Consider the following 25,347-nt stretch of genomic DNA (forward strand, 5'->3'; position numbering starts at 1 on the left):
CAGGAAGAAAATCAGGTTTTTATAATTAGGTCCTCCCCACCTCACCCCACCTCTTGCCTCTCAGCCATTTCTCATCTGTCATGGATTAGCTTCCACGCATATTGGACTAACTTCAGACCATTTCTTCTTCTTCTTCTTCTTGGCCAAGAATGCTATTCCGATCCCCTTCCCAAAATAACTATGTCTTTGTCTTTCATTATGGCCTTTAAGTCTTAGCCAATATCATCCTTTATATATCTTTTCTAAGATAAAATTCTCTTGTGATTAGATTGTCCTGGCATTTAACATGCTTACTTCATTTGTTCATAGGCTTTGCTTTTATTTTAAATCCATGACATACATATTACTTTTCTTCTTCCATTCAATTTTAGCTATTTATACTAATTCATAACTTAGTCCAATTTTTGATTATGTAAAGACATTAGAAATCCAACTGTAATATATTCTTGTACTTTTAAGTTTGAGAAACTTATTGTTAATATTTTTACGCTATTGTTGTGTAATTAAACCATTACTCAACACTGTTAGTAGAGGTGTACAAGGTGGCCTGTCTCCTACCAACAGTGACTTTTCCTTAGCTTGCAGTTGGTGCAGGGTAAACAGGGAACCGAGGAACTTTTGGAACACTGGCCCCATGGAGCACCCTAATGTCAATTCACCTACATTTGTCACATCATACTTGCTAATTTTTTTCACTCAGTTAAGTAATATTTATGGCTATTTTTTCAATTGTTTGTGCTATTTACCATAAATATAAATCTATGCTAGAAAGGACAATTTAAATATCCCCTGTTCTGATTTGCTCCTCCTTTCCCCCATTTTGAACACAAGTTTGTGTATGCACCTACAAACACATGAGCACACATACACACCCATTGTTTGTGACTTGCATGTAGGATACAGCTGCTGCTCCAGAATGTCTGGAGCACTTCATTGATCTGTGAAAATCCTCTATGCCTCACTAGCTACTTTTGCAATCTTGAGCTTTCTTCTGTGATAATGTCTGAATATCTGATTCTAGAATAAAGTTCATTTACAAGAATGGAACTTGCACACACACATTCCTAGTGTCTAGTTGTTTGAGACGTTGCCATCCCTCTAACTCCATCTGAAGAGGGATCTGGGGAGTGCTAAGTATCACAGGTGGAACCTATTTGTTTATGGCCTATATGGTGAGAAAACAAAGAGTACCTCTTCGCTAAAGACTTCTAAGTGACCTTAACATGATAGAAAGAATCAAGGATTTTGAACGAAAAGACACAGGTGCAGATCTAGGCTTTGTTGCTGACTTACAGTCAGTTTCCTTATATGAAAACAGAAATAGTTATAGCACTTGACCTCACAGAATATTTAAAGGATGAAACAACATCATGCACATAAAAAGTGCTTTTAAACTGTAAAGCAGTTTACAAATGTTGCTATTCCAAATTTTATCATTGATGAAAACAACTATCTGCCAAAGTACCTAGTTGAAAGGTACTAGCTCATGGGCTTTGATTTATGAAATGTGGTGGTCTGGACATCATCCCCCGCTGTCTCCCTGACATAGGCCCAAGAATTGGAATTTGTATCATCACAAGGCTTTAAAGTACGTATTTCATCTTGAATTAATTTTTGTGAGTAGTGAGAGATGTGGATCCTGTTTCAATCTTCTACATATGGCTATCCAATTTTCTCATAGCCATTTATTGAGTAGGGATTCTTTCCCTAAGTGTATATTGCTGTCTACTTTGTCAAAGATCAGATGGCAATATGTGGATGGTTTTATATCTGCATTCTCTGTTATGTTCCATTGGTCTGTGTTTCTATTTTTTGCCAGTACCGTGTTGTTATGGTTACCATTGCTTGTAGTATAGCTTAAAGTCTGGTAAAATGATGCCTCCAGATTTGTTTCTTTTGCTTAAGGTTGCTTTGGCTATTCGGGCTCTTTTCTGGTTCCAAATGAGTGTAGAATTATTTTTTCTAATCTGCAAAAAATGATGATGGTATTTTGATGGGGATTACATTGAATCTGTAAATCACTTTGGGTAGTATGGACATTTTAACAATGTTGATTCTGTCAATCCATGAACATGATATGTTTTTCCATTTGTTTACATCATCTGTGATTTCCTTCCTCAGTGATTCATAGTTCTCTTTGTAGAGGTCTTTCATCTCCTTGGTTAAATATATTCCTAGATATTTTATTTTCTTTATAACTATTATGAAAGGTATTGAGTCTTTGATTTGACTCTCAGCTTGACTGTTGTTGGTGTCTGATGAGTTCTAAATGGCTACCTGCTTCCTACTAATGAATGTAAAATGAGTTTATGATGGAAAGAGTTCACCTATGAGACTTTGTGTCTCCAGAAAGGAGGAAGACAAGTAAAGAAAGTTCATTTTTTTAGGTCTTATTTGGGAAATATTGCTATTATAAATTTAATAGTTAAACTGTTTGGAATATATTGAAAGGCAATTTTAGTATTTAAGCCTCATTATGCTGCCTCAGACTTCTTAAGCTGCCACAAATACAAGTTTCCTCAGCTTGTTATTGAGGAAACAAATACAAGTTTCCTCAAATAGTAGGATGGCTAAACCCTCAAGGTGTTTCAGTTTCATGATGAAGAGTCCACCAACCTCATTATTGCTAAAAGATATTAAGCCTATTTTTCTGCCTCATAAACCCCCTGGGAATTAGCTTTGGCGCTGGAAGCAAATGAATCAGTAAAAACTGAATCTGTGTCTTTAACTTATCCAACATGCAGTTTTGCTGAAGTTAAAATCAAAAGCTGAAATATGTACTTTATTTATTTATTTATTTCAGAATATTATGGGGGTACAAATGTTCTGGTTACATTGATTGCTTTTGTACTGCTTGAGTCAAAGTTATAAGTGTGCCCGTCACCCAGATACTGTGCACTGTACACGTTAAGTATGGTTTCATCCACCTCCTTTTCCCCCTCCCACCTGATTTCTGTTGAGTTTTACCTCCATCTGTGCACATGAGTGCTGATCAGTTAGTTCAAATTTAATAGTGAGTATATGCGGTGTTTGTTTTTCCATACTTGTGATACTTCACTTAGGATGATGGTCTCCAATGGCCTGGAACAAAACAATATAAGGAACAACATTTATATTTACATATTATAAGATTTGAAAATTTTCACATTCATGTAGATATTATATACAATAGGCTTCTAATCCCAAGTAAAATATCTCCTTCAATGTCTGATAGATATCTCAAACTTAAAACACCTCACACTGAACTCCTGAGCTCAGCCTGTCTCTAGATCTTGCTCTACTGATGTTACAGCCCAACCAGGTTCATTGCCTGCTGCTCAGGAAGAAGCCAATACGCTGAGACAGCAGGGGTTACAGCAGAAAAAGAGTTTAAATTATAATATCACAGGTGCCATGCAAGGAGATGGGAGGAAGTTCTCAAATCCATCTCCTTAAGAATTTAGGAGAAAGGGTTTTTAAAGATAGTTTGAGGGGCAAAGGGCTAGGCAATTGGGTCTTCTAATGGGCTGGGTTTGGAGCAGAACCATAGGGGTGTAGAAATTGTCTTTTTTGCTGAATCAGTTCTTGGGTGGGGGTTGCAAGACCAGTTGAGTCAGTTCCTTGGTACAGGCCACTGGTCTGGGTGGGTCAGCCTTTCCACCAGAATCCAGGCCCTGGAAGATTTCTCAAAAACTAGCCTTAGGTTTCATAAAGGTGACGTTAACTATAAGAGCAATGAAGAAAGCTAAGAATCTTTATGGCCATCAGCTATATGAGTCCTGAGTAGGAGTAGTCAATTATAGGAAAGCAAGCTAGGGAATAATGGCTGGTTTTATATATACATATATATATATACACACATATATTTCCCTGACCACAGTTCCCACCTTGTGGTGCTTTATTAATTTTACAATCGGTGTTTTCAATCACAGCATCCTCTTTATCTGGTGATGATGACTCGTTCCTTTTAGTTTTTCAGCCAAAACCATTGGGATCATCCTTGACTCTTATTTATTTATTTATTTATTCATTCATTCATTCAAAGACCAACCCCTCAAAAGAAATCTCACTGCCCCAACTTTCACAATATCTCCAAAATAAAACCACTGCTCACCACCTTCACTTCCACCAGCCCTGTGTGAGAACACCATCACCTCTTGCCTGGATGGATTATTACAATCACTTTCTAAGTGCTTACCTGCCTCAACTTTGCTCTAATGCAGTCATTCTCAACAGCAGCCTTTAAAATCCTTCTAAAACATGCCCAATCACATCACTACTCTACTCAAAGCCCTCCAGTGGCTTTCTCATTTCACTCAGAGGGAAAGCTGAGGCCTTCTAATTACATATAAGTATCTACATGACCTGCCCCGGTTACCAGTCTGACCTTGTCTCCTACTACTTTCCCCTCACGCACTCTGTTCCAGACACAGAGCTTTTGCACTTGCTGTTCCCACAGCCTGGACTACTCTCCCACCAGAGTCTTACAGGTCACACTTTCCTCTATTTCAAGTCTTTACTTAAATGTTGTTCTCAGTGAGAACTTCCCTAAGAAATCTTTATTCAAAGAAATTCAAATAAAAATTATAACACTCTCCACCTCATACTCCTAACTCTAGCCTGCTTATTTTTCTCCCCACACACTGATTACCACCACCATACATTTTACTTACTTATTAAATTTATTGTCTATTTTCTCCTTCCAGAATGTAAACTCCATGAGGCCAGAAAGTTTTGACTGATTTATTCACTAATGTATCCTCAGTGCCTAGAATCAAATCTGGCACATAGTAGGTCTGGCCATGATGTACAGAATCACAGGTTGTGTACTGCACAAGGCAGGACACACCATTTAAGGAATGGTGGCCCCTGGAGTTGTGCAACATGTCAGCCCCTAGAAGTGCAATAAACATTTGTGGAATAGAATAAAACAAAATGTTTTTCCCTACTATTTTAAGTACGCTTCTGTCAGTAGTCTCTAGTAAAATCCCTCATATTGAAGGACTGCATGGAGAGTTTAGAGACTCACAGACCAAAGGAAGATATTTATAACAGCCCCTGGATTGTGGGTTTCAAACTCTCCTACCTACACCACCATAAATACTGTTTACTAACTAAACAAAGTATTTTGAATTCCACTGCAGGTGGGCAAATTGGCTATGTTTTAGAAGTCTGCATAATCACTATTTTCCCACAAGATAATTGAACAGTAAGTGTTATTTAAAGTCATCTTGGAAGAATTCCCAGTTTCACTGTAGGAAAAGAGAAGTTTATATCTTGGGATTTTGTTTTGTTTTGAGAATCAGTACACACAACTGTTCATGCAGTTCTTTTGTCTGGCTGAGATTAAATTAAATCCATTGCCTCAAAGCGGTTTTGCCCTACCTCACCAAGGTGTACCCACCAACATATCCTATTCCCCACCTCGGTACCATTCTCTTCCTGCTGTGTCTCTTCCTGCTACAGCTGATTACATAAAATTTTTATAGATAAATATACCAACCTCCCTCGTCTTCCTGTCTGATTAATTTAAGAATGTCACAATTCCCTTGTAGTAGTATGACTGGTGACGTCATAGCCTTTCCTTATGCGGGTGAGTTGTCAGGAACCAGGATTTCACCGAGACTTAGGGTGAGTAAGGAGTGAGGAGGAGTGTCTGCTGGAGATTTTGCCAATAAAGGAGGTGGGCAATGATTTCTGAAACCTTCGCTGTAGTCACTAACATGACCCGTAGGCTGCTTACTAATGTGATTCACAATGTTTAAGGAATGAGTCATAAATGATAAGGAAATCTTTGTTGTTCTTCAACAGTCACCAAAATGATCTGCTTTTCCACTGTTTTCTATTGTCTAGTGTTAAACATCCAAGAATAGCATAATAATGTCAGAGATTTATTTATATGTATTCTTTCAGAGATTTCAAGTGCTTTCATATCCTCCGTGTTAAGTTGCACACTATTGTGCAAATGCTTGCCTTTCTCTTTCTGTCGGATTAGCTTGCGAAGGCCACAATTCTCACAGTGGTAGTGGTAAAGTTATCAAATCCTGAATTCTTAGATGAAGTGGAAGGAGGTGAGGCGGAGAGTGTCCAGGGAATACTTAGTTGATAGGAAACAGCAAACGGTCTTTTCGCCTTCTCATGGAGAAAGCATATGGCCAGTGGTGCAGCTCCACTGCTGGAGGCTCTGAGGAACAAAATGGTTAAATTTTAGATCAGAAACAATTATCTTTTGCTTCTCAGCATGTCTCTCTTGGGCTATGGTGAGGATGGATGGAAATATGCATAATAGAAGTCACCCAAATTACTGCATTTGGTATCATTTGAGCATACCCTATTCTTATTTGCCGTTGCAAACAGTATAGCCTGGGCCCCACAATGTAGATTTGCCCTCACAGGATGGCTGTAGCTGATGTCCAGGCTGCAGTCCCCTCAAACGTCACACAGCCCCACACCCCTTCGCAGTAAGTGTGGCCTGATCCTCAGTGTCTGTTTTCTACTCCATGCTAGTTCTAGAACCCAACTCAACTGGTCGGATAGTTTACTCAGTCTGGGCCCTATGCCAGGCCTTGGTGCAGCTAAGAAGAAGGAGAGTAGCCTAACGGTTAAGAACTTGGACTTCAGAATCTGTCACACTTGGCTCTCACTAGCCAGGTGAGCATGAATAAATTGCTCATCTCTCTATGTTTTAGTGGCTCCTTCTATAAAATGGAGGTAAAATAATCTCCGACTTGTTTTGCAGATTAAATCAGATAATGTATAGAACGTCTTATACATAGTACCAGATGGTGTAAGATTTGCCATAATTAATAGGAATTCCCAGCATGCCAAGGGGCAGAGCCTCACCTCCTATGATGGTTTCTTGCTATAAGATGCTATTTTGTTCTCCACACATACTCCACAGTCAGCCTTTCTTTGAAACACACACACACACACACACACACACACACACAACCAGTTGATGCATGGTGGATATGCATAAGCTGAATCAGCAACAGATGACAGAACAGTGACAGTATAATACTTTCCTTTCAACTTGTTGATTTTTTTACCTTTTTTTTTCTTTTTACTTTTACTTGGACCAAAAAAAAAAAAAAAAAAAAAATTCCTCCATAAGAACAGAATTTAGTATTTTCTGCTTTTCCTCAACCAAGAAAGTCCTTTTAAATAGTAGAATGGAATTCTCCATTCATTTGTTTGTTCACTTGTTTTTTTCATTCATTTGTTCAACAAGTAATTATTCAGAGCTCCAGGCACAGAATTCCCAGCCCTCATGTACCTTTCCTCTCTAGTGGAAGATTTAGTCAGTACACAGGCAGCTACAGGGTGATGTGATTAAAAAAAAAAAAAAAAAAAAAAAAAGTGGGTCAGGGAAGAGTCAGAGGCTATGGAAGTACTCAGGAAAGGCACCTTGCCCAGATTTGGAGGAGCCAGGGGGACTTCCTGGAGGAAGTGGTATCTAATAGGAGACATAACTAATGAGTAGAACTTTGCCCCACATGGAACAGCATACATGAAGGTTTGGAAGCAAGAAAGACTCTAATTTGGAGGATGAGCAGAGTTCAATGTGACTGAAATATAGAATTTTAGGAAGGTGCATGGAAGGAGACAGAGTTGGAGAAGAAAGCTAGAGCCAGATTATTTCTCTCTTATACTTTAAAATGTGTCCCACACACAAAAATCACAGGTAATCCTGTGTAGTACCCTCATGAAATGAAGACTAAGGACTCACACAGATGGAAAAAATCAAGCTGCTGGAAGACAGTTTTCTCAGTACAGAGTCTTCATAAGGATGCTAATTTCTTCTGAACTATGATGAATTTGAAGATTAGATATGCTCAGACATGCATTCTGAATTCTGGCACTGATTCTCTCCCACCATAAAAGCAAATTGGGACTTGCTAACATCTAACATTCAGATTTATTTTTCAAAAGTCTTAGCCTATATGCCTGGTATTATTGTAATTCTGACTATGGGTAATATTTTAATATGTAAATTATGCTACATTATCTGCTCATAAGAAGATAAAAATCTTTCAACTCAAACCTTAATCAAAGTTAACTGAACTTAAACTATTCTTGAATGTTCTATAACATACTAATTTGAGAATAATTTTATAAAATGAACATGGGGAAAATCTTATTACTGAACTATTAACTGTCTTTTAAAATATTCTGTATTTTCCTCTTTCCACGATTGTTCATGCTATTTCCTCTGCTAAGAATACTGGCTAAAACCTTTATCCTTCAATGTCCATTTTTGCCCTTTGACAATTTTAATGTTTGTTCTTCGGCAAGCGAACTAGGTCATATCTTCCAGTTCATTTGTATTTTTACTTTACTTACCATGTATTTAAACAATTTTGCTAGATTTAGTAAATAAGAGTCTGCCCTTAGTCTGTTTGTATCCACTATTGCACTAAGTATGGGGCACATACTGTGTAAATGATGATAAAATATTTATACAGAAGGCTCATGAAAGAATTAAGTTTCAAGTTTCATAGATAGATAATCTAATCCTTCCCAACTCTGACAAGAAAAAAAACATTGAAGTAAATATGGTTCCTTATTAATTGAATGCTGTCCAGTAATTAATTAACCTGCTGCAGTTTCTAAAGCTCAAACTGTTACATGGGCTCTTTCTGTGCAATCTGTGATCAGAAATGTCAGATGAGTGCTTCTGCAGGAAAACCATACTCTCTAGTTGGGGAAGTTCTGTAGGAAGTAAAACTAACCAAAGGAAGGATGTGAACACCAGTCTCATCCTGTATTCTAGATATGTAGATGTTGTTGCACACAAAGAGAGCCCCATATATGTTCTGTATTTTTGCTAAGTATCCCCTTATAAAGACAATAAACATAAAGCCACTTATATAATGCATCTGCTCTCTAAGTGAGTTAATATATGAAAATGCTTAGGGCAGCAGTCCCCAGCCAAGCAGCTATGAGGCTTCATTTGCTCACCTGCCACTCACCTCCTGCTGTGAAAAAGAATGAAAGATGCACTGAATGTTGCCACCTGGATTTACCAAAGGCCCTCAATTCCCATGCTAGAAAAATGCATGAGAGAGCATATCTCTCTTCCCTCTCATTCAGTTGTCCACTCTAGTGTACTACCATGTCCCTCCCTCCACAATCCCAAAGTCACTGCTTTATCACGGCCACCACTGTATCTACCTCATTGGGCCTCCTCAATAGATTTCTCATGCACGGCCTAACAGGCCACGGACCAGTACGAGTCTGCAGCCCAGGGGTTGGGGACCACAGGCTTAGGGCTTAGAAAGCACTCAACAAATGTTAGTTTTTGCTCTTAGTTTTAATATCCTTTCATTCTTTAGAGCTATGCTGATCAATATACAAGGTCTGTCCAGAAAGTATCCAGCCATTGTTAATATAACAAGAATGGGTTAGACAACGTCGATGTTACCTGGCACCCAAGGCGAGTAGACTGTGATGACTTCATTGTATGCGTGAACAATGATGCGTACACCGTATGCACACATGAACAATGATGACTTCGCTGTACTAGTCAGTGGGGTAGTAGACACTATTAAGTGAGCTTGTGTACTGTGTGGCCGTCCCATTTGAAATGATTGAGTGAGTAGAGCAATGAATCCCCATCAAATTTTGCGTTAAACTTGAACATTCCTCCGTGGAAACTATTTGGATGATTCAGCAGGCTTTCAGGGACGATGCAATGAGTGTAGCACAAATAAAAGTGCGGCACAAACGCTACAAAGGTGGTTGAGAATCTGTTGAAAGTGATCCACGTTCTGGGCGCTGGGGCATCACTGTTGGGCTTCTTGTGGCAGCGACCACCCGAGCAAGTGCCATGGTGGGGGTGGAGAGCGGCCACGGCTGCAGCACCTCCCCAAGTGGCCCATGGTGCCTGGCCCCATGGCAAAGAGATCAAGTTGTGCTAGTACAACCATATAAATAATTAATACCTGAAGTCTCAATGTAACATGGACATCAACAGTGATGACAGATAAATACAGATGATTGGGAATCAAATACTGGGTGAAACAGTTTTAAAAAGTGTATCTAGCTTTTAAAAAACACATCTGCAGAATCCTATCTTAATGCCGGTGGAACTCAGCCAAAAGAATTTAGGAGGTTCTAGTATCCTGCATGGCTGAAGCTGAGAATCTGAAACCTGATGCTTAAGCTCTATTCTAGATCATAGCTCCAACTTCTTCAGGATATAAGGAAAAGAGGTAACATTACCACAGTGATAGATCTTTGGCTGTACAGGTTTCCCAGTAAGTGGATCATGATGACCGTGTTGCAGGGACTTGCCATAGCATGGCTACTTCCCGATCTACCCATGTTACAATATCAACAGTGGGTTCAAATGGCTTGGATGAATCTTTTTGTGGTAGAACTTTAAGGAATTGTAGTATTGCTAACCCTGAAGAAATCTCTTCTCATTCTCAAATACAATCAAGATCACCAAAAAAGAGACCAGAGCCTATGCAAATTCAGAAAGGAAATAACAATGGAAGAACCACTGATGTAAAACAGCAAAGTACCCGAGAATCATGGTTATCAGAGACTGTTACAGACGATTGCTGTACTTGAGGCTCAGCGTTCTCAAGCAGTCCAAGATCTTGAAAGTTTAGGCAGACATCAGAGAGAAGCACTAAAAAAATCCCATTGGATTTGTGGAAAAAACTCCAGAAGAAGGCTGATATAGGGCTTCCATATCCACAGAGATGTTCAATTATCTGCAATTGTATGGGACCAATATCCCCATAGCCTTGGGAACTTTGAAAGAGAATTGAAAAATTGTAAAAGACATATTAGGAGAGTTATGCTGGTCTTTGATAAAGGTTTACCTACTAAACCAAAAAGTCCTTCAGATCCTAAGAAGGGTGGACAGTCCTTTTCATACTCTACTTTGCCTTTGAGTGATGGTCCAGAGGGCTCAGACAGCTGTCCGCAGACACCTGTGTGATGATACCAAACCCGAAACATTTAACCAATTGTGGACTGTTGAAGAACAGAAAAAGCTTGAACAGCTATTCCTGAAATACCCTCCTGAAGAAGTAGAATCTAGATGCTGGCAGAAGATAGCAGATGAACCGGGCAACAGGACAGCAAAACAGGTCGCCAGCTGAGTATTCATAAAAGCCAACTAAAGCTGGCATTCCAGTCCTAGGAGGAATGCCAAACTTATATACATGCTCCAAAAAGTCTTCAATGAGCAGACAACAGCACCCTCTTAATAAGCCTCTTTTTAAACTTTCCACTTTTATGACTTCACACGAACCACCAGTGTATATAGATGAAGATGATGCCCAGCCCTGCTTTCATAGCCACATGAACACTGCTGTTGAAGAGGCATTGGATGAAGAAAGTATTCCTATCACGTATAGGAATTTACCTCAATATAAAGAATTATTACAGTTTAAAAAGTTAAAGAAACAGAAATTTCAGCAAATGCAAGCTGAAAGTGGATTTGTGCAACATGTGGGCTTCAAGTGTGATAACTGTAGCACAGAACCTATCCAGGGTGTTCAGTGGCACTGCCAGCATCTTGTGTCTTCTTCGGTAAATGTCTGTATTTTTCATATTACATGGCTGAATACTTTCCAGACAGACCTGGTATAGCCAGTGGCTGTTGAGCACTTAAAATGTTACTTTCCGTATTAAGATGTGCTCTAAGTATAAAATACACACTAAATTTCAAAGACTTAGTAGAGAAAAAAGAATATCAACTAGCTCATTAATAATTTTTATATTAAGTGCATGCTAGTTTGGATATATTGAGTTAAATTAAAATATACTATTAAAATTAATCTAACGTGTTGCTTTTTATTTTATTAACATGGCTGGCTATTAGGAAATCTAAAATTACATATGTGGTTTAAATTTGTGGCTTGTGGCTTTATTTCTGTTGGACAGCGCTGCGTTAGAGGGACCTCCAGGGTGTGTGGCAGAGCAGTGGTATTGCAAACATTCACCAAGGATCTTGATCAGCTAAGAGGAAAGGAAGCAGGTCAAATCATAGCTAAACAAATATGAACTGTTCACTTTAAAAATCGAAATTAAATTCATTTTTCACTGTCTGTAGCCAGTTTTATCTTGAAGAAACTACTTAACATTTTATGTCTAATAAAAAAATCCTATTTCTAGGTTACTGGTTGGTTCACCCTGGAGTGGCTTTCCCAAGAACCGAATGGGAGATGTGTATAAATGTCCTGTTGATCAATCCACGGCTACATGTGAAAAACTGAACTTGCAAAGTAAGTTTTAATTAGCAAGTGATATTTTACAAATAGCAAAATCTCATTTGTTGTATACCCAACTGAAAACATCTAAAACAATCATTGTTCTTTCTTAAAGAAAAACACACAGCTTTTTTTGCCTTTATCTCTTTGGCCGTGTGAGGCCCAGTTGTACCCAAATTTCCAAAACAGTTTGGAGATCTGACTTAACAAGATGCATGGGGAATGTGCTGCCTCCTGAACCAGCTGCCCCCAGACCATGGACTGGTTTCCATCCACATTGAGGATTATTTTCCTGATTACTTAAAGAAATCTGAGGCCATCCTTATTTCTCTCTGTCTCTTCTCGAAACAAACTATTAAGTATGGAAACATCAGTACTAGGGCTGAGTTTGGAGATGCCAAGAAACACTCTGTGTTTCTGATTATGTCTAAACTATTGCATTCCAATAGAACAAATCCATAACTTGGAATTATTTGCTGTTTTAATTATTCACATCTCCCATACAAGTGCTAACTGGGCCTGACTCTGCTTAGCTTCCAAGAGCAGACAAAATGGGGCATGTTCAGGGTGGTATGGCCGTAGATGATTATCCACAACTCAGATGACTTCTATTATAATACAAAAATTACTAAAGGTGCAGGGGTAGAAAGTTAAATGAGTGATATTTCCGTGCAGTATTTCCTGATGCAAGTAAAAGTCACTCAATTTGATCATCACACCAGCTGCCAGCAGCCAGCAGCCAGAAAACTCAGCACTAAGGAGTCATAGAGTCACGAATTAGGAAAATACAATGTTATGAAAATCAAGGAAACAAAGACTTTCAAAAATAGTGATTAAGACTTGGAAACAGGGACAGGAGTGTTTCTTACATGTCTCTGTATCCCTAATATCTAAAATAATTTCTGGCATATACAGGGCTCAATAAACAGATTTCCTATGAAACGGAAGGAATATCAGCAGAGTCAAATGCTACAGAGGTTAAAGGGCATGAGGACTGAGTAAATATCTTGGCTTATTTAAAGAGATGTGGGTGATCTAGATCAGTGATGTCCAAACATTTTGAACACTCACTGTGTGTATGTGTGTGCATATATATATTTTAATAATAAAAATATATACATTAGGATAAGTGTCCAAAGTTTTATTATATAGTTCAAAAGTTTTATATCTTCCCAATCATATCACCCTTAATTTTTGAACACTCATCACTAATGTATATATTTTTATCATTTTTTTAAAACTATATATGTGTGTTGGCATATTATCTTCCTAATAACACATTCACATAAAAATAAATTAAAAAGAATGAAAACATACACATAGAAGTTCTGTTATTTTCTTTCTTCACTCTAGCAGATCATATTTTTTGAAACTTGCTCACCTAGAGTATAAATCCAGTAGTGCGGGGAGAAAATATATAACAAAGAATTCAGAAGTTTGTGAGTAGTGAGTAAGCACAGGGAGTCAAAGTCTACCTCCAGTTCTAGAAATTGAGTAGGGAAGGAGAGCTGGAAAATCAGTTCTATGGGATGGCAGGGTTAGGAGATTTTTTTGGTAAAAAGGAGATGATCCTATATGTAGGGAACATGGCAGGAGGCGGTAAAAAGGGAGTCCCTATTAGTCAAGGAGAGAGTTAACTGGATGGAATTAATGTCATTGATACCTGTGAAAATGAGTCTTAGAAAGAATGCTCTCTTCTCTAAGACATAAAGGAAGGAAAGAAAAAGTAGAAGTTCTAAGAATGATCTTTACATAATGATGAGAGGCCTGGTGCCGTGGCTCACACCTGCAATCCCAGCACTTTGGGAGGCAGAAGCAGGAGAATTGATGTGAGGAGTTCACGACCAGCCTGGGCAACATATTGAGACCCCATCTCTACTCCCCCAAAAAAATGAGTTAGAGAAAAGTTGAGATTATCCTGAGAGTGTGATTTGTGTTCTCTGTAGTAGACGAGTTATTCGCTCAGAGCGATGGGACCTAGGTTGAGGTGGGAGGCTTGAGAAGAAGAGTGAAGTTTTACAACAATCGCCCTAGGAAATGAGGGAAGGACTCCAACTAAGAATAAATGAAAGTGGCAATGATGACTCTGCAGAGATTAGAAAACACGAGCGAATAATGATATTATTGAGGAGCGTTGCCATGTTTAAATAGCTCAAGACCGGATACAGTGACTGATGCCCTAGATCAGTGGGAGAGAGGAGGTGGAGAGATTTACTTACTTTACATGGCCGGTCTCCTGATTTCCTTTAAAAATTCACCCACTATTGCTTTGAGTCAGATTCTATCATAGGGCCTTCTTTGATAACACTTTAAGCGTGTTTTAGCAATCCAGGGGAAAAAGCACTAGATAGAGCCAACATGACTTTGGAAAGAGCAGAGGAGGCAGAGGAACAAATGGTGTCCTTAGATATGTTTTCTTTGGCCAGAATATTGTAAAAAAATTTAAACGTAAATGTCTACAGGTCATGTCCTCTCCAGAGCCCACGCCATAATGTCTCACACTCTGCAGCCTCACACGTGAAAGTGAGCTGCCAGGTCACTGAAGGCATCTCATTTCCCTGCACTTCATCACCTTACTCAAGAACCTGTACATGTGACACTAGATTCAATGCTACGTGAAAACATGGGTGTGCCTGTTTGTGCCCGAGAATGAATCACTTCTTAAAATCTTTTTCCCTTTGAAAGCTTCCACAAGCATTCCGAATGTTACCGAGATGAAAACCAACATGAGCCTTGGCTTGACGCTCACGAGGAACGTGGGAACCGGAGGGTTTCTTGTGAGTGTTGACTTTTGCAATCGTCATTCCTCTCGAGGAAGTATGTAGTCACTGTCTTCTCGCCACCCTTCCCATCACATCAGACCTTGAGGTTTAAATGCTCAGAGCTTGCCTTTTGCTAACTAATCTGTTGATGTGTGGCCTTTTTAGCGTATTCTGCAAAATCGTTGCCACAGAATATTCTGAAAAAAGGGAACAAAAGCAACACTGATTCTTTGCCCCTGGTGGGTGTGCTGAGTATTTCGTTGGTAACAGCAGAATCCCAAATCTCATTTCTATTTCCTGTAGGAACGTTCAAGATAGGTACTGCTAATTCAGAAAGTAGGTTTCAAAGCTAAAAAGAACTTTTGTTTTTAATCATTTCCTGTAACTGTTGACTAATTTCATATTATTTAAGGCAAGGCACAGTCTCTCATTTTATTTCATGTCAGTGTTTACTCCTATTTAGTTTCTAAAATCCTAACAAAAGACATCACAAATCAGTGAAATAGAATGCCTCATTTAACAGTGGTCTGGGGACAATTAATTTGTTAATAATTTGCATATGCAAGTATACTTTCAAGTGAATTAAATAAAGAGTTAAGATAAAAAAACAGAGGACAATGGAAATTTTCTGAAGGAAGAATTTCTGAGTTTAGAACTAATAGAAGTAAGACTATGGGAAACTGTTGAAAAGATTTCAGTATATAAAAAATGAAAAACATTGCACACCAAAAAAAAAAAAAACGTTTAAAGGCAAATAAAAATCTAATCCTATCAAAACTTCTACTAGCTCATATAGGTATATCCTAGTTGTAAGCCCCATTAAAATTGTCTTAGAAACCCTAACTGAACTTCACATTAGTTTTATCTAGACCATTCACATGCTAACTGAAAAGCCTATGTTTAATAACTTCATTATTCTAAAAATGTAATCCATTTTGAACACTGTAATTTTATTTTTACTAATAGATATTAGTATTCAGATGACTTCGGTGTCACTAAGTAAATTAGATATTGCTAAAATATATGTTACATCAGTTCATATGTGAGGATTGCAATGGAAATCTTCATGGTTTATGATATTTCAAAGCCTTTATGATAAACAGGGTTACCTTCATCTTTTTTTTATTTGCTTGTTTTTTAAGGTTAAATAAATCAGAAAGAAGAACATATTAAGATTTAGGGATTACAGACTGTGCCTCAAAATTTTTAATCTGTCACTCCAGATAAAGTAAAATAAAATTGCAAGAGAATTTCAGAGATTAATTTAATAGTCAATGGAGCAAGCAGAAAAGCAGAGAGAGAGAGAGAAGAAGGAGAAAGAAAAAAGTCAAAATTTCCTTTATGTATCTAAAAGGTCAAAATCACAAGATACTCTTAAGAATTATGTGGAAAAGACTGACAATCATCACATTTTTTTGAAACTTCTTAAGTTCTGGGCTTAAAGCAGGAATGTAGTTCTGGCATTAACAATTGGCATATTCTAATTTCAACTTCTTAATGCTGTTTTCCATTGCTTTTAAAACAAAAAAATTCTTTTCTTGAATATTTCATGAGTTATTTTTCTTTCTTTATGAGTTATTTTTCAAGGTGATCAAAAAAAACCTTAGGAATGGGGGTACAGGAATCAATAACTGGTATGTGTTATTTAGTAAACTAACAAAAGGAGTTAATAATGATTTTCTCCTAATTGGCAAAATGAACTAGTTTTATAGGGGGAAACTATGCCCTGTTCATTGAGCATGAAATATGACCACAGCTGCTTCCCCTTTGAGCTACTTACAGTTAAAAGTGGGTCAAATAAAGTCCCTTTCATTTTTCCAACTGCTTCTTGCAAGTCCACACTCCTGTTCAGTTTTAATAATTGATCCACAGCTTTACAGAATGTTAAACTTTGTAGGCATTTTTTTGGATCTGGACTAGATTTCTCTTTCCCATCTGGCGATTTTAGTATTATTTCATCGAATGCTCCCCATGTAACCTAATCATAATTGAGTCAGGAGTTCTTGGCACTCAAGGACTCCTGAAAAGGGGAGAATTGGGATTGCATTAGTGGACATACTAAGAACTGGAGTATGCATGATGTGGGCAAGGAGACAAGTGCCAGCCAGCTCTGGTGACTGAAATTAATTAGGAAGTAGAATTGGGGGGGTTTGACATCCTCAAAGTGAAGCAATACATTATAGCAAAGTTAAAAATGGGCAGTCAATAAACCTCATTTGTGTTTGCTTAAGAATATAGAGTATTTTTTAAACAATGAATTTTCATATGAAATTTGCCTTCTCTGATTCTCCTTTAAAAATGGGGGAATCTGGCAACACAGAGCCTGTTTCATAAAAGTGGGTGGGCAGGAACCGCAGTGGCCTGGGCCTGTACGCAGCCATGGCTTCTTCATTCGCCATGATGTCTGTACCTAACCCCAGGCTCTCTTCAAGGGTCACTGCCTGGAATTTGAGGACACTGGGTGTATGGTTTCTATTTAGGTGTATGAATGCAAGGAACTGGAGGAAACTGATATTCAACAATAACCACGATAATGATGCTGGCTAACAGTTACATAGCGCTTGCTACTTACCTGGCACTGTTCTAAGTGTTTTGTATCTATAGACTCAGTTAATCTTCACAACAACCTTGAAAGATAGGAGGTATGATCATCCTCATTTTACAGGTGGAGCACCTGCGGCACAGGTGACAGACACAAAAGTGAACTTTGCATTCATTCTCCTCCTGGGTGTTCTCTGGAAGGAAAACACCATGTACCCCTTTTCTGTAGCTTGGTGGGTGGCCTGATGCGCTCCTCCCTTCACTGACAGTCCCCACCTCCCCTACCTGGAGGCCTGCACTGGGCACAGAGCACCTGCCACCTTCTCCATCACTCCTGCCTGCCCCAGTGGACTCTTATTCAAAGGCATTTTTGACTTGTTAGTTTCAAGAGTTAACAATTATTAGTATCTTGGGAAAGAATAGAAATGATTTCTGAGTTCCACGATGGAGAGGTAGAGGGTTAGCATTTTTCATGTGTTTCTATTTATTGTTTTCTCATTTCTTTGAAGACGTGTGGTCCTCTGTGGGCACAGCAGTGTGGAAATCAGTATTACACAACTGGTGTGTGTTCTGACGTCAGTCCCGATTTTCAGCTCTTGGGCAGCTTTTCACCTGCAGTTCAGAGTAAGTTATGAATACAGAGATGGCATGAGCAATGCCTTATAGTTAAGCGGGGAGGGGTGGAATTTATAAACAAGTGCCACTTGACCCTCCCTAAGTCTCATTTTTATATAGGTGTGAAGTTTGACTAACCTATGGAAATCTGCTTCTTTCTTCTTTTCTTGTGTAGCCTGCCCTTCCCTCATAGATGTGGTGGTTGTATGTGATGAATCAAACAGTATTTATCCCTGGGATGCAGTAAAGAATTTTTTGGAAAAATTTGTACAAGGCCTGGATATAGGCCCCACAAAGACACAGGTATGGATGTCAGAAATATGTAAACTAACCCATGGCTTTTTCCCTGAAAAAACATGGTTAGATATGAAGTTTTAATTTTTGCATGTGCAAAATCCCCATTTTAAATGCATTTAGTGGAAATGTTAAGAGTTGATTGAAACTTGTACTAAATTGGGTTATTCTACCTCAGACTTTGCCCAGTACTGGTCTTTTGACCCTTGTAGTTCTATTTCTGACACAGAAATCAAGAGTATAGGATATAACATCTTAATCCTTTTTTAGTTACCTATTTTTGCCCCTCTAACCCATGAGTTTATTTATACATTTTAAAATTCAGAAAAAAAAATAAAATAAAATAAAATTCAGTATGCATTTTTTATGTCCATTTGAACTAATAATGAATTACTTTTGTTTACTCTTTACTGGTAAAACAATTACCTTTGAATTCTGGGATTTTTGTAAATAAGTCACCAAACATAATTCTACTGTTTATGATATTATAATTTTTACATATTTTAGTCCATTTTGCCTTTTTCTACACAGAATAAATCTTTTCAATAATTTGATATAGCTCTCTCTGTTTTAAGAAGTCTTTAATTTGCTTTCGTATCTTCTTGAGGGAGGCAATCAAAACTCAGGAGCAGAAGTTTCATGTTTCTGTAAAAAGAATAAATAGCACTTAATGTAAGAGTTTACTTCCTGATCATATGTGGGTTTGTTGTTGTTTTCCATTCTGATTGGATTTGCCACTTCATGGGTCGTCCTGGCTGTGGCAGCACACTGAATCAGTATCAACAGGGACCACCTCACAGTTACCAGTGTACCTTCTCGGATTGCATCTGATACTCTAATGCCCAACATTTAGTAACAACTCTTGGAATATTTTTCCCTAGATGCTATGCAGTTATCTTTATTGAAATTTGCTTTTCTTCTTTCCTATACAATATTATAAAGTATTGTTACACATTTTCCCCATTGATGTTGCTTTTCAGTACCAAGAGGACGTTAATACCCACTGAAGCTTTGGAAGTTTCACTGTGGGCTTTTACCAGAAAACTGTCAAATTAGACTAGGTATACCACTGGTTTCTGGAAAGCACCACTGTTATGATCCCTTATAAGAGAAGTTTTCATATGTATCTGCTTATTTTTCTCTGTCTCTAAATGGGTAAGCCCCTACAACATGACTTATTTTATTTAATAGTCTCGTGCAGAATTCATGGCCTTCCTCTTCTGTGTCTTCCCACCACACTGCATCTTATTCCTCTCTAGAAGTGATTTAACTCAGTCTCTCTTCTTACAATTTAAATTTGACTTTTCTATAAGTCTTAATATACCACAATTACTTAAATTTTTCTTCCCCTTTCTCACACAGAAGTTGTGAGAGGAAGATGGGGGTTATTTGTGAGAGGAAGATGGGGTTACTTTCTTATCTCTAAGATTAGAAAATGTCCCCAAGCATCTTGTTCAGAAGTCCTTCTTTCTCTCAGCTCTTTCAAATAAGATTGTCTCTAATGGCACTTTTTCTGAAGGCCAGAAACTCGCTGCTCCACATGCAGGTATAGGAACTTCCCTCCAGAGATGCTGAGGCCCATAATACAGGAAATGCAAATAATACTCCCAAATATACTACATTGATTAGGAGCACATTTGTTTCCCTTTTATTCAACTCTAGTTCCCTGTTACACAATTACCCTCAAGTGATGAGATGTTACCCTCCACTAGGATTGCTTATAAGCATATATCTATTGGTAATTAGAATGTTTATTTGAATGTTATTTTAGAATGTTAATTTTAATCTTCCTATTAAAAACCTTGTTCTAATACTCATTCATATTGAAATATTATAGGGCAGTGCTCAAAAATCTACAATTATTACTCTTGAGAACCAAATCGTAAGCTGTAGCACATCATCTTGCTTGGCAATAGTACTACTGTTGTACACTGATAGCCTCTAACAAAGAAGAAATTATTCCATTGAAAGAAAAATAACTATCAAGAACAAAGTTGAAAGTGATTCCCTCAAGCTATCAGACCATGCCTAAATACACTGCTTATTTTTATTATATTGGTTAAATAGAAATTATTTATAACTTAATGACAGCTCATTAATAAACTTCTGCTCTTTTAAAGGTGGGGTTAATTCAGTATGCCAATAATCCAAGAGTTGTGTTTAACTTGAACACTTTTACAACCAAAGATGAAATGATTGTAGCAACATCCCAGACATCCCAATATGGTGGGGACCTCACAAACACATTCAAAGCAATTCAATTTGCAAGGTAAGTTTTAGTGCTAGTAGGCTAAAATTTTAATAACATAAAAGTGCTTATAAGTATGAAAAAAGAAGGAAATGACAAAGAAAAATAATATAACTGGTACTCACACTTAAATCAGAACTAATAAAGAAAAAAGTCTGAGCACTCTATGACTTGAATACTTTAAGAAGACAGTTGGAAAAGAAAGTGAAAAATCTCTGATTCTAGCATTTTTATATTACATGATTTTTAAAGATTTTATAGGAAGTCAATGAAATGAGAAGACCTTAGGTTAAAACAGTAGGAAATGGAGAAATCTGTCATTATTTGTTAATATGTATCAGAGCTTCAGACCAATTGAGCTCATGGAGCATTGCATTCAAACTAACAAGGGCCGTAGACTCTTAAACATGAGTTTGAATTGAACTCAGTGAGTTCATCATACTAATGACAATCTGTGGGAAGTGTGAATTTTACAACTGTATAGCACTGTCCTCATTCTTATCTCAGTTTCTCTATTTTCTCAGTTCCACTGACCTTCATCTTCACCTCTGTTTTAACCAAATCCCTTTGCAAAAATGCTAAATACTCTCTGTTGTTAAAAAATAAATGAGAACGATAAGCGTACCTTCCCTTAAACCTCCTTTCTGCCTTTTTTATCTTGCGAATTCCTTCTTTCCACTACCATAATTCTTTGAAAAAAGTGTCTCCATTTCCTTCCTCCACTTGCTTGAAAACTATCAGTCTGCTAGTAGGTGAGTGTGGCCTTTTTAATCCCCCAAACCAATGGTCCTGCCTCTTTGGCTCATTTGAGAGTGATGAACTCATGCTGCTAGTCCCAACCCAGTTGCCATGACAACACAAACTTTTGGAATCCCTGCCAACTTCTTGTCAATACCTTGTACCTCTTCACTGGCTCCTTTTCCTACTTTTTCTTCACTAAACAGAGCGCTTTCTTCTTTATTACCCTTCTCTTTTAGGAATTGTATTCATTCTCATGGTGCTAGCATCAGCTCTGTGTGGATTACCCCATTGGTAGGTTATCAGCCCTGAACTCTCTCCCAGAACTCACACAGGTACGCAGCTGATGCTGAATATCTTTATTTGGAGTGTTGCTTGTGTACCAAATTCACTATGTCCTCAACTAGCCTAATCCTTTGACCTGCCACTCCTCATGGCTTTGCCATTTTGATTGATGTTGCTGCCTACTTCCTCAGTCATTCTGACTACACACTTGATGGTTTTCTTTGTTCATTTCATTCTTCCTTACGTCTCACATCTGGTCAGTCACCACATCCTGTCATTTCTATTTCTGCATTTCCCATTATATCTGTTCCTTCTTTTTTCTGTGTGTATATTTTAGTTGCTGCTTCTGTTATCTGGTGACTATCTCCATATGTCTCAAAAGCAGATTCCACAAGAGAAGATATGATTGGTTTGGTTAATCTTTACTGTCCCTATTGAGATGTCTCTTTGGGACAGGCCATCTCATAAGCTGCTGGCCAGTCAATAGGTCAGCTACCATTTAGTAAAGTGCCCTTCCCAGGCCAGCCAACTGGAGTAAGGAGAAGTAGAGATAGACAATGGCCTTCCTGGAGTGAGAAACTGCTGAGGGCCCCTGTTTTCAGCAGGGAATGTGGGTGTGGCGTTTTTCCCTGGAAGGAGCCTGGGGGCCTGACAAGCTTTCTTCTCCATAATGGCCACTGTCCATGGAGGTGGAACTTTTCTGGCTTTCACCATCTTTCAAAACTTTGGTTTTCTCCCCTGTGCCATTTTGTATCTCCCTCTCACCATGATTTTCAAAATTAACAAGATTTAGTCTCCCAGTGCTAGGAGAATCATTCACCTTTTTACTCATACTTCCCAGAATGTAATTACCTCTATTTCTTTTTTTTCTCTCTCTCTCTTTTTTATTGATCTCTGTCTTTAAAATATTGAATAGACCAGGTGAGCGTGGTGGGTCACATCTGTAATCCCAACACTTTGGGAAGCCGAGGTAGGTGGATCACTTGTGGCCAGGCATTCAAGACCAGCCTGAGCAACATAGTGAGACTCCCATCTCTACAAAAAATAAATTAAAAATTAGTGGGCTGTGGTGGTACTAACCTATAGTGTCAGCTACTCAGGAGGCTAAAGCAGGAGGATTGTTTCGGTGGAGGAGTTCGAGGCTGCAGTGAGCTATGATCGTGCCCCTGAACTCCAGCCTGGGTAACAGAGCAAGATCCCATCTCTCAAAAAACAAAACCAAAAAACATTGAATAGAATCTGACACTCTTTCAGTAAATATTGCCATAATATTGCCATGTTTCAGTTCACCTTATTTCACCTGCATTCAACAAAGCACTGCAGGTAGTTAAAACTAAATAAAGCACAGTTCTGTCCTCAAAAACCTTATAATTACACATGAAATCTGCAGCATGTTATAAAGAGTATATGTTACTCAAAAAGGATCTGATGTGAGTACTATAACTCAAATTTGTCTGCCTGAAAAATATGGAATATTTTCTATAATTCTGTATTCTGTAATATAGAATGCAAAAAAGATTTCAGGAAATAAAATAATATGCTTGGTTTTATATACATTGAATTTGACATTGTCTATGAAAATTTGAAATGTGTATAACCTTTGTCTCAATAATTTCATTACTAAGATTTTATCCCATTGATACATTTGAAAAAGTATGCCAAGATACATACACAAGGATATTCATTACAACCTTACTTGTAAAACTCAAAACAGCCTAAATACCCAATAATGGGGAACTGGTTAAATAAACTGTGGTGCCTCCAAATAATGAAATATTTTGCAGCCATTAAAAAAGAATGAGGATTTCATATGTACAGATGGAAAGATCTCCATCAAAATGGAAAACAATTGTTTAGAATACGTCCCCATTTGAGTAAAAGTTTAAGCTATAACCTATGCATATAACCATATTATATCTAAATAAAACATTTTCTAGAGGGAAACATAAGAAACTGATAATAGTGGTTACCTTTAGTGAAGGGCTTAGTGTCAAATTTTTGTTTATACCTTTCCAAATACTTTGAATTTTTTTTACCATATGTATCTATTAGATTTTTAAAAATGAGTATTGAAAAAGTAAATACAGGTCCAATGAGTAAAACTTATGACAGAAATATCTTTGCTCTGTTGATTAGCACTAATGAATTCAACTTTCTTATAAGAAAATAATTCTAAAGAAGCCTATGGTGAATACCTGTGCATATATGCATACACAAGCCATGATACCTGACTTAAATATGTCACCAGATGATATGGAGAGAAATTCTAAGTCACAATCATTGTGCTTAAAGAAGCTGATTTTGGATTTCTATTTCAAACCAGAGGTCCACATATTAACTTCATCTTTTGATAGTGAGTCTAATTTTATCCGCCACAGAGATTTCGCTTATTCAGCAGCTTCTGGTGGACGACCAAGTGCTACCAAAGTAATGGTGGTTGTAACTGATGGTGAATCGCATGATGGTTCAATGTTGAAAGATGTGATTGATCAATGCAACAATGACAATATACTGAGGTTTGGCATAGCAGTAAGTGGCTCTTCTTTTTACTTGTCTTATGGCTGTTGGGTAAATGTTCATTTAATGTGTTGCTTCTCAAGGCTGCACTTTCCGATTGGCTGTTCATAGTTTAATATAAAAGAAAGTTTTTACTCTATCTCTGCTTCGTGCTGATTTTCAGTTCTGTCAACTGAATAAAGGGTTGTGGAGATGTTGCTTGATTTACTTCTCCAGAGGGGCTATTGTGTACAAAAAATAGACTAGAACTAGGGAAATTGGAGGACAGTGGTAATGGCCTTTTTTCCTCTTTCTCTATTTTCAAGGTTCTTGGGTACTTAAACAGAAATGCCCTTGATACTAAAAATTTAATAAAAGAAATCAAAGCAATTGCTAGTATTCCAACAGAAAGATACTTTTTCAACGTGTCTGACGAAGCAGCTCTACTAGAGAAGGCTGGGACATTAGGGGAACAAATTTTCAGCATTGAAGGTAAAAAACACTCCTTTCAAGAATTTTTTTCCAAAACTTTTAAAATGAATTGCTTATTTTATCATCATACTTGCTCTACTAATGTTAACTTGTATGCCTTATATAAAAAGAACTCCTATAAATCAGTAAGAAAAATGGACAAAGAACGTGAATAAGTATTAAAATAGTTTATAAATGATAATATACAAATGACCAATAAACATAAGAAAATATTCTCAATTTCAGTCAATATTTAAAAATATGAATTAAACCATTATGTTTGCCTTAAAGATGGCATAGATTAATAATATTTAATCTTGAGGAGATTATTGGGAAGCAAAGAAGCTCAAAGAAGCTGTTGCTAAGATGATAAACTGTTATAACTTTGGGGAAGCAACTTAGTAATATCTATTATATTAATAATTGTAAATAGTTTTACCTTTTTATGGTGCGTTAAGTTCTAAAATTCTTGAATTTATTTACAATAAGCATATATACTTTTAAAATTGGAAAAATACAGCAAAGATTTTTAATAGTTCAGCTTTTGAGGAAAAAACTTATTTATCAGACCTGAAATATTTTACTTAGGTGGCCTTGAAAGGTTTAGTTAGTGCAGAAATACTGTGTGTTCAGGAGCTCCCTGTATGGAGGACTAGAACACACTTCACAGTTGGTGAAAAAAAAAAAG

At 37.5% G+C, this 25,347-nt stretch overlaps 1 protein-coding gene and 1 pseudogene across 1 annotated transcript in view; both read left to right on the top strand.

Annotated features, from left to right (window-relative positions):
* The window catches only part of ITGA2 (integrin subunit alpha 2), a 73,591-nt gene that overhangs the window by 13,180 nt on the left and 35,064 nt on the right, over positions 1 to 25,347 (top strand). The window contains exons 3-9 of the mRNA XM_069492229.1: positions 12,115 to 12,224; positions 14,895 to 14,986; positions 18,022 to 18,136; positions 18,303 to 18,430; positions 20,542 to 20,690; positions 24,071 to 24,221; positions 24,515 to 24,680. Coding sequence (XP_069348330.1) covers positions 12,115 to 12,224; positions 14,895 to 14,986; positions 18,022 to 18,136; positions 18,303 to 18,430; positions 20,542 to 20,690; positions 24,071 to 24,221; positions 24,515 to 24,680 — 911 coding nt within the window. The remainder of the gene's footprint in view (positions 1 to 12,114; positions 12,225 to 14,894; positions 14,987 to 18,021; positions 18,137 to 18,302; positions 18,431 to 20,541; positions 20,691 to 24,070; positions 24,222 to 24,514; positions 24,681 to 25,347) is intronic.
* On the top strand, positions 6,376 to 11,589 carry LOC138398361 (ZZ-type zinc finger-containing protein 3 pseudogene; annotated as a pseudogene).

The sequence above is a fragment of the Eulemur rufifrons genome, chromosome 17 (assembly GCF_041146395.1).
Source record: "Eulemur rufifrons isolate Redbay chromosome 17, OSU_ERuf_1, whole genome shotgun sequence".
Lineage (NCBI taxonomy): Eukaryota > Metazoa > Chordata > Mammalia > Primates > Lemuridae > Eulemur > Eulemur rufifrons.